Consider the following 10,875-nt stretch of genomic DNA (forward strand, 5'->3'; position numbering starts at 1 on the left):
TTGGATCTACCGCGCCATCGGTTGGAATTCCTTTCACCACTCCTGCCTCTTCCTCTGTTATCAAGATTTAGAGCAGATCTCGATGATGTTGCGTCACCCGAGTCTTTCCTGCGAACTTCTTCAGCAAGGATTTGATCTCTAACATCATTGAGTTGTAGTTTTCCTTTTCCAACAGAGTTGATAACCGCTGCCCGCATCGGTTCCCAATTGTCTGGTAAAGACGCCAGAAGAATAAGTGCCCGAATCTCATCATCAAATTTGATGTCCACCGATGTTAGCTGGGAGACAATCGTGTTGAATTCATTTATGTGTTTTGCCACCTAAACACCTTCTCCCATCTTCAAGTTGAATAACTTCTTCATGAGATGTCCTTTGTTGTTTGCCGATGGCTTCTCGTACATGTCTGATAGAATGGTCATCATCTCCTCTGTGGTTTTGGCCTCCGCCACGTTATGCGCCACGTTCTTTGTTAGGGTCAATCGTATGACACCTAAAACCTGTCGGTCAAGGAGCTCCCAATCATCATCCTCCATCTTTTCCGGTTTTTTTCCTGATAGAGGTTGATGCAGCTTCTCACTGTACAGATAATCTCTTATCTGTAACCGCCAGAACGAAAAATCTGTTCCGTCGAACTTGTTGATTCCCGGTCCCGATCCATCATCTCCGGCCATCACTTCTCTAGCCTTAGCAAAAAATCTAAAAAATCTTTTCTGATGTGGAAGATCAGACAAAGCTGCAACCACAGAGCATACTCAGAATTCTTAAGAATTTTCACAACAAGGCTCTGATACCAGTTGTTGGGGAATTACACCCCCGAAGCGATGCCAACCACGATGATAATAGTACCCAAAAAATTGCGGAATAAAATAACCAACAAGAACACAAAGATTTACGTGGTTCACCCAATATTGGCTACGTCCACGGAGCACTGCAACTTTTATAACAGGAGAAATATTACAACAAGTGTATACACCAATACACTCAATATTTCTCACACTCCCAACCCGAGTATACCGAGAAAATAATTTCTCTAACTCACACAAAGAGAATTCCCGCACTCAAGAAAAAAATACTCTCTTTTTTTCTATGCACTCTCTTTTTATCAAAGCTAAAAAGCTTTTGATTTTGGGATACAATAACTGAAGGAATTGAGCTCTATTTATAACTAATTCCCTCCAGCAACTTTCTTAACAAAACCGATGTGGGATTGAGAAAACATGTTTTAATATTATATTTGTGTGGGCCCCTCCACTTGCTAACAGATACGCATATTCATCCAACACCAGATCTCTGTTATGCATCTTGATGGAGTTCGGCAACATGCAAAGATTGTTAAAATTGATCATGTTTGGGAAAAAATTATGATTATATTGTGCGATGAAATTGATTCCCATTTGGTATTAAAAATGAGATTTTGCGAACTGAAAGCTAATGAAATTCAAAAGCTAGCTCAAGGATATGATTGTCCCAAATCATATATACAACCCTCAATAACTTAATTAAAGTCAATGTGAATACCTAACATGTCTCGGTCACGCCCCGAATAATTAATCCACCCAAAAACTAACTCAAAAGGTAGAATTGTCCAAATTCATGTGGGACATTTAATACACCTATGGAATAACTCCACCCAAAAGTTAGCATAAAGGTCAGCATGGGCTATATAAGATCAAAATCTGGTCAAAACCATTTTATCGTGTCCAAAACATGAAACCTCGCAAGGAATTGAAAGACATGTAGTAGCTTGTTTATTAATGGAATTTAATTGCTGCAATAAACATTCGGTGCCTACCTGCTGCTTGAGGTGAAGAAACATAACGGGAATCCTTAGCGGCATCAATCTCAAAAAGAACTAACAGAAGATTATACCAAATTAAGCTTTGTAGCACAACTATCTGGGCCAGGAGTATTGCTGCTTTGTCCCCGTACATAGCTCTTAATAACGGGATTCCTAAAATCAAGGTGTTGGGCAATGTAGACAGGGAAAGACCAGTTATGACCCAACTGAGGCTTCCCTCGGATCTTATTTTGGCAATCACCGTGAGTATGATAAAAGTAAGAAGTTTTTGAAGGAAATCAGCTGAAACAAGCTTCATGTTCATCTTGAAAGGATTGTTTGATGAGATCACCTGAAAGGATAAAAGTGGAATCGAAAAGTTTGCTACGAACTTGTTGATACCGGCACAGTGATCTGGTGTGAAAAGCTTCCACCATTTGATAGATAGATAGGCTGCAATCAGGACTACATATAATGGTATTATTGCAGAAATTACATTGAAGACATCGGCTAGGCTGATCATGGTTGGGATTAGTGGAGAGTGATATGTAATTGTTTCAATATATGCTTATCTTGGATATATATGGAAGGAAAAGGTGCATGGTAGATGACCTCTTCTCAAAGAATGTTGTTTAGTTATATATTTCATATCTTCCTTTAAACGAGTTCCTTGGCAGAGAAGAGCCGTATAATATTGTTTTCTTCTAGTCTTTAATTATGGTCCTCCTTTTTGAAATTTGTATTGCAAGAATTCATCGATCTGGTCATGTTCTTTTTCGTTTGAGTTTCCAAGTTCCATCTTTTGAAACTATTTGGCGAAGAATAAAGAATTGAATTGCAAGAGAAGTCACTGAGAATTTGAGCAAATAACTAATTAAAGTGATCAAGAAAGAATTTTGCCTATGTATGTGATCATCAGCTAAATTGCTTTTTAGCTTCGAAAACGAATTCTAAAACGATACGTTACTTATATTGTGTCCTTCCACTTTCCTGGTGTGGAAGGATTAATGAAACTAGATTTCCAGCTACAACTCGACCGCAGCTTACTTTCTTTTTTCAAATTTAGTATCTAAACAATATTTCTCTGGTTAAATATAATTAAATAGCTAGCCTTTTCTAATATAATAATTGGGTTTTCGTAGAGGTTTAATTATGACCCATAACCAGAAAGCAAATTATTCATCTGGTTTATTTTAAATTACTGTGTAATTTACTAGTATAGTCCAACTATAAATTTGTTAGATTAAGACTTGAAGAAAGGAATAATATAACGTTAATAAATTCACAGACCATTAGGAGCTAGCACGAAGAAAGGTTAATGGTCTGTGAATTTATTAACGTTATATTATTCCTTTCTTCAAGTCTTAATCTATATATAGCAAATTAACAAGAATGCAGTAATTTCTTCGTGCTCCTTTATATATATCTTTTATTTAATTATGCTTAATTAATAAGGTCGATCGATAGCTAGCGTGCTTGGCATATATGTGCATGAGAAGTAAACGAAATTTGCTAATTGATATATATTACTCATGCGTTATATTAATTGACTGTTGAATTTGGGTAAGTTAAATGCTTCTACAACTGGATCTAATTAATAACATGATAAAAGCCTTAGAATGTTTGATCAGTTCANCTCATTTGAGAAAATACCGTTGAGCATATTTTGAACTCAATGTATAACAACATGTATGAATATGAAATGTTGTTCCTTTGTCATAACAAAATTTTATGGCAAGAGAAAACGCACGTGATTTAGAAATATGTGATTTTATGTGTGAATTTCCATTTATATCTTTATTAATTACTTGTTTTTAATATTATCTATCTTATTAATTGGTTACTTTTAATGTCTATACACATTATAATATGTTATTTTTAATCCAATGATTTAGATTTTATTTATTTATCTTTTCTTATTTCAATATAATTAATTAAAATTTAAAAATAGTTCATTGTTGAATTATGAATTTTCTTTGGTGTTTTATTGATTTTTTTTCATGTCCTCATTATTTTTTTTAGTTACTTTGGCTATAATTTATTAGTTTTAATATTTTTTGCAAAATTTTATATTTAAAAACTTCTCTAATAAAATATGGTTAAAAACTTTATTGTGATATACCATTTTTATAAAAAAAAGTTTCTAATTTTTAAATCTCTTTACTTATGGCCGTTGGCTAGAATTTATATGTTTAAAAAAAAAATTTGAATCAACATTTTTTGTGTTTTATATTTATAAATTATTTGAAAAAAACACGGTAAAAACTTCTCTAATAAAATATGGTTAAAAACTTTATTGTAATATACCATTTTTATAAAAAAAAGTTTCTAATTTTTAAATCTCTTTACTTATGACCGTTGGCTAGAATTTATATGTTTAAATAAAAAAAATTTGAATCAACATTTTTTGTGTTTTATATTTATAAATTATTTGAAAAAAACACGGTAAAAGATCGTTGTGATTAGGTTCGTCAATTTGGGTTGGGTCCATTGATTTGGCCCACATCACCAAATAATTTAAGTGTGTTGGGTTGAAATTTTGTCAATTCATTTAAAGGTGGGCCTAAATGAGCTCGCACGAGTTTATATTAAATATATATGTATATATATAATATTGTCGATTTTCAATCCTGAATTCCTCCTGTAAAAGGGAGAATATCGTCTTTATTTTAAAATTGTGATGTTAGTATCTTGTCCATAAATTATGGGTTGTTGGGATATTTTAGTAGTCACTGAAAATCGAGTGTCAAAGTTGACATTTGAAATGTATTTTTTGATTCCTAACAATATGTTCGTTAACATATTATTTTTAATTTATTTTTATCAGTATCGTGAATGATAAACATGTTTATTACAATAAATAAATATTATCATGTCTTTAAATTAATATTCACTTTCATGTTTAACATGTTTTGAGTCTTAACAAAATGTGGAACAATATTAGATTCAAGCAAACGAATAAACAAAATATGGGGCGAGACCAAAATTATGTAGTAGCAAGAATTAAAATAAAAACTAATAAATTTTAGTAAATTTATCAACGTTAAGATGCATAACAAATCTTATATCATAATATATAAAATTTCAACCTTATAAATGAAATAAATCAGATATATATGAAATATACAAAATTTCATTAAAAATACAATCCAGTAATTTATTGTATTATGTTTTATTCTCCAAGAATTCTTATCAAACTCAGTGATTGTGGATTTAGCATCTATTAAATCAACAAACTAAAGAGCGTGTCAATCAAATTATTAAATAACAACATATTTTTGAATTTTCTGATTAGTTTTTTATCTTGATAATTTGTTTCATTTAGTATTTTAAATCATAAGACACTATTAATATAACTAAAAGCACGAATTTTTTTTTTAAAAAAAATGTTCACAAGGACTCAATCACTAACTTATACGGAAAAAAATTATGAACATACTATATTTAAAAAATTCTAATTAATTCAGCACATATGCTGAAAATTTTATAATTAATATAGAAAAATTCATTTACAATAATCATATTTAATTTTTTTGAATTAACACCATTTGTTTCATAAGATATTCATCACAATTGTTTAATAATATGTTAGTCTTTAAATCTGAATTATGATGTATATTTTTTTTCCTAAAAGTTCTTAAATAATGATTTAATATATTTATTTGACACTTCAATATTAATATTTTAAAATATATTAATTTTATATGTATATTGTATGCGTGCAACACTTCTAATCCTAACGATAAAAATTCAATAAAAATCTAAAAATGAATTAGGTATGACATAAAAAATTATTCAATTAAACTGACAAAAACTAAATAATTTTCTATTACCTATAAATTACTAATATCAACTTCTAAAAATTGAAGTTGGTGAGAGTGGAGGCCACTATTTACTAAAAAAAATCAAAAGTTAATGTTTGAATGAGTCACACTAGTTGACAAAGTGAGTTAATAAAAATATTATAATTGGCTAAGCTCAATGAAACTAATATATATATAAGTATCTCACTTGATATAAGTAGTTAACTCATCTTATGTTTTGTCACTTCACAAAATGAAAGTTTATGTATTGTGTTGTTCTACATTTTCTTAATTTTTCTCTTGATTTCAAATTTAATTCTATCATCTATTGATTTTTAAATATATCTTAGAATTTTTTCTAAGTACCTAATCTTAAATGTGATCATTAATCCAAAAATTATTATATTTTGCATACAACAATAAATAGATTAATACATTTGAAGATGGAAAAAGTAATGTATTGACAACAATAAAAAAATGTTAGAACTAACACTTGATTATCTAATTTCAATATTAAATTTAACATCTTACATTTGAAAATATGTTTATTGAGATAAAGACTATGATGATAAACTAAAAATAATAATTTATTTATCATTGTAACATAATAATAATGTGATCGTTGTTCAGAATCAAAAACTGGTGTACTTCGACCTTTTCATTAAATTATATAAACTATTCTCTTAATATTTTTAGTTGTATAAACATGTTGAATCCATTAAAATTAAATAGTAGAATTTAATGATGAGTAGAAATGTATTAATTCAACTTTCAATTTGGGTTTCCGGATTTTTTCAACATGATATGTATTTTTTTTTAATGATTTTTCTTTTATTTTAAAATATAAATTATCAAATACATGAAAATTATTTTTTCTATACTACTTATGTGGAATATCAAGTATATACACTACTCAAATGTCTTATAAATTCATATGATAAATTAAAAATTTATTTGCATAAACTTATTTGTTGGGTACAATAATTGAACATGTTGGGAAGAGCAATTGAAATGTTGCGCTTGAGCTGCTGTATGGTTTAAAATTTTGACTTGCATCGTTACCATCAGCTATCGTCGTTTTTGTAAAGTAGCAAACGATCAGTCCTACATTATTCGATTGTCAAACTAGAAGAAACAAATTACATTAACTTTCAGTTTTGTGTTGGTCCCTTACATGTTATCCGATTTTTAAATTTAGAAACATTCTTCAGTTTTCAGATATAGTTGTATATTGAATTATAATTAATTTTTTTCAAATTGAAGAAATACACAATAAAACTCATGTAAGTATAATTAATAAAAATATTTAAATGAAATATTGGATTTGTCGATCATCAAAATGAGAAATAAACAAAGTTTGATCCTTGAGTGAGAAATAAGATATTTAAATAAAGTCATAATCGCCACAATAAATTAGTGCACCTACATGCATTTATCACTGTAATTTGCAACTAAATGGTCAAAAATAATTTCACATATTATTTTTATATCATATTTAAAATAATTATGAATCCAAATTTTCAGTATTTTAAGTTGTTCTTTGTTATGAAAATAATTGTGAATAAATTAAATTTGAAAATTCTTATATTTATGTATAATATCACATCTTAATATATAAGCCTAAGTGCAGATAATAGAAAAATACAAAATGAATTATTCATATTTAATATACACAAATTATATAATGAAGATATATGCTGATTAAGACAATGAAGTAGAGTATATGTTCACATATAACAAAATAAATAGACAAAAAGAACAATAAATAAAAATATTTTTATAGACATGGATATATTTTTGTTGTTTTTTATAACTTTTTATAGTGAGATTTAAATAATAAAAGAGAAAAAATTAAAGAGAAAAAATAATATCTCTTTTGGGTTATATAAAAAATAAAAATGGAAGAAGAAGGGTTGTTTTTCATACAAAGAATTCAGTCTCCAAATTAAATAAATTATACTATAAAGTTATATTTACTTTTCAATTTTATAAATGCAATTAATTTTTCCCAAAATAAATATGCACAAATTATCCCGTGAAGATATTTAAACAATTAATAAAATTAAAGATATTATTTTCTAAAGATAATATCAATATGACATTAGTAATTTAATTGTGTTCATTAAACTTATGTGTTAAAATGAAATATTAAAATATATGTCATATGAGACAGTAAAAAGATGATTTATTGTCAAAAATATTATTATTATAAATTTCAAATAAATAACAACATTCAATCAATATTTTTTTATTAGTACGTCAGTAATTTTTATGAGATGATAGATTGTTATAATAATATGCAGTTTATATATTGTCAACTATAAGTATCTAATAAATTAAAGGTGACTATGAAATTAGAAACATACAATAACACTTATTGTCAGTTTACATGAAAGAAAATAATAATCAACAACATTGTAAATAAAAAATTGCAGATCATTGATTGTCCAAAAAATTGTAATAACTGAATATTATAATAAAATATATGTATTTGTTGAGAAAATATGACAATTAATAAAAGAAAACAAATATGATAACAAAGATATGAAAAAAATTTGAGTAATCCAAATTTTTTTTTAAAATTAAACAGATATGTTTTTCCAAATTAGTTATATGTGTAATTANTCTATATAAATGAAAAACCAAGTACTGCTAGCTTGATTATTTGGTCCTTCATTGAGTCTCCTATATTATGGTTATGGGGAATTATATCGGTCGATTTTTATGGTATCATTTCAAACCGTTGATCGAGTTAATTTATTTCATATAATTTTTAAAAATCTTCTAAAATATACAACATTTGATCAGCCGCTATTAATATTGACTAATGTGCATACACACCTCTCCTGATCTAATTTATAATCTGCCCAAAAGATTCAATTAAGTGAATAAACATGCACCTCCATTTATATCGGTAGAATTTATTAATTATCTCGTTACTTTTCATATTTGAACCTCAAAAAACACTACTACCACTAAAATGTGTGATCGTACATACAACCTGCATGTGGTTACCCTCTATCATCGCAAAGGTTGTCTCATCAACCATTAATTCTTTATTTAAAACTTTTTCTTACAACACGATCACATGACATTCTTAAGTTTATTTTCTATATCGTAAGAATCCCCAGTATTTTGAGAGTGGTTCGGTCTACATCACAGGGTCTGAACCCGAAGAGCGAAAGGGTTCGGCCCCACTCCAGACCGGTGACATTCGAAAAAATATGGCTAGCAACATGCGAGGCATTAAATTTAATTCCTTAGTCATCTTGTTCTATGCTTTTGCTTCGATTCTTCCCGGCCACCGTGAGAGCTAATTTTGCGGAGTTTGATGAGTTCTGGCAAAGGCGAGCAGCCGAGGCCTGGAATCGAACGCTGGAATCTTACGAGCCAGAACCACATAAAATAGTCAGCCACTTGAATATGAATGTCCACAGGTATCAGTTAAGTTCTGCATGTTAAGTTGGACCTTTCAATGATATCTTCCAAAGTTACAAATCCACTTTTCAAACAAGTTTTGCCTTTCCATTCATCGCATGCACTATTCTTGGAAAATATTTTCAAATTAACAAGTCAAATCAATCATACTTTCAAGTAATAAAACATCACACCTATTGATGATCGATATATTCCACGAACTCTGTTCCTTTAATATTTTGAAAAAGTTTTTCAATGTATCTTCAGGATATATATATATTATATATAAGTTCTTGTTGCTCTGGGGTTAATGCATTGAGTACTTTTTGTGTGTGTATATAATTATTATACATATATGTTTTTGATCAGGACATTGAAAGAAATAGGACTGGACCATTCGAACTCAAAAAATAGCTCGAGAAGACTGCTAGGAAAGGGTTCCTACAGCGGCCCATGCCAGGCCACGAATCCCATCGACAGGTGCTGGAGATGCCAGCCCGATTGGGCCTCCAACCGGTTCAGACTCGCAGACTGTGGGTTAGGCTTTGGCTACAAGGCAAAGGGCGGAAAGAACGGGAAGATCTACGTGGTGACCGACTCCTCGGACAGCAACGTCCTGAGCCCGAAACCAGGCACTCTACGCTATGCGGTGATCCAGAAGGAGCCACTTTGGATCATATTCGAGCGCGACATGATGATCAGGCTAACGCAGGAGTTGATCATGGAGAGCAACAAGACCATTGACGCTCGTGGGGCGAGGGTTCACATCGCTAATGGAGCCGGGATCACAATCCAGTTCGTGAGCAATGTGATCATACATGGGTTAAGGATTCACGATATCGTTCAAGGGAGTGGTGGCTTGGTGAGGGACTCCATAGATCATTTCGGGTTAAGGACGAGGAGCGATGGTGATGGGATTTCCATTTTTGGAGCCCAGGATATATATATGGATCGATCACGTGTCGATGACAAATTGCTACGACGGCCTTATAGATGCGATCATGGGCTCGACTGGCATCACCATCTCCAACGGCCATTTCACCGATCACAACGAGGTACGTACTCGAAACTATTAAGTCGCGTGATTTTATTAGAAACCCAGAAGGAAAAAAAAGATACTAATAGATGGAGTTTGCAGCGTGCAGGCGATGCTTTTCGGGGCGAGCGACAGCCACTCTCAAGACGAGATAATGCAGATAACGGTAGCATTCAACCACTTCCGTAAGAGAATGGTGCAGAGAATGCCGAGGTGCAGATGGCCATGTCGTGAACAATGACTACACGCACTGGAACATGTATGCTATCGGTGGTAGCCAACACCCTACCATTATCAGCCAGGGAAACCGGTTCATCGCCCCTCCCGAAAACCCTTACGCCAAGGAGGTGACAAAGAGAGAGTATTCGACAGAATCAGTGTGGAAACAGTGGACATGGAGATCAGAGGGTGATCTTTTCTTGAGAGGAGCATTCTTTGTTCAATCGGGTGACCCAAAATGGTCAAGCAAGCATCCCGAGAAATACGACAAGATATCGGCTGCTCCTGCAACGCACGTAGCAGAAATGACAAAGTTTGCCGGCTGGCTCAATTGCAGGCCGGGGAAACCATGTTAGAAAGAAATCACGTACACCAAAAACAGCAATAGATCGATCGATGAATTTAAGAAAGGCAATGTCATCTTAATTGTTTGCCAATCATTATTTACTTAATTTTTTTTTAATGAATAGAGTAGATTGTTCGATCTTGATTACTTTATTTTTTTTTAAATGATACATTTAATTTCGTCTTTCTATCTATTATTATTTTCACTTGTATGTATATAGCTAGCAACTTATAAAAACTTCAAAGCCAAAAACCATTAAAATAATAATGCCATGGCC

At 31.0% G+C, this 10,875-nt stretch overlaps 1 protein-coding gene and 1 pseudogene across 2 annotated transcripts in view; one reads left to right on the forward strand and one right to left on the reverse strand.

Annotated features, from left to right (window-relative positions):
- LOC140964183 (auxin efflux carrier component 8-like) overlaps positions 1-2,370 on the reverse strand; it is a 6,339-nt gene extending 3,969 nt beyond the window's left edge. For both annotated transcript variants that reach the window (XR_012172835.1, XM_073423753.1), the window contains exon 1: positions 1,793-2,370. Coding sequence is in view for 1 of the 2 variants with exons in the window: in XM_073423753.1 (XP_073279854.1) it covers positions 1,793-2,300 (508 nt within the window). In the remaining variant the exon portion in view is untranslated. The remainder of the gene's footprint in view (positions 1-1,792) is intronic.
- A 6,317-nt stretch (positions 2,371-8,687) lies between these two features.
- Positions 8,688-10,774, forward strand: LOC140964102 (probable pectate lyase P59; annotated as a pseudogene).
- Positions 10,775-10,875: the final 101 nt, after the last annotated feature.

This window comes from Primulina huaijiensis, chromosome 18 (genome assembly GCF_012295235.1).
Source record: "Primulina huaijiensis isolate GDHJ02 chromosome 18, ASM1229523v2, whole genome shotgun sequence".
NCBI classification, from domain to species: Eukaryota; Viridiplantae; Streptophyta; class Magnoliopsida; order Lamiales; family Gesneriaceae; genus Primulina; species Primulina huaijiensis.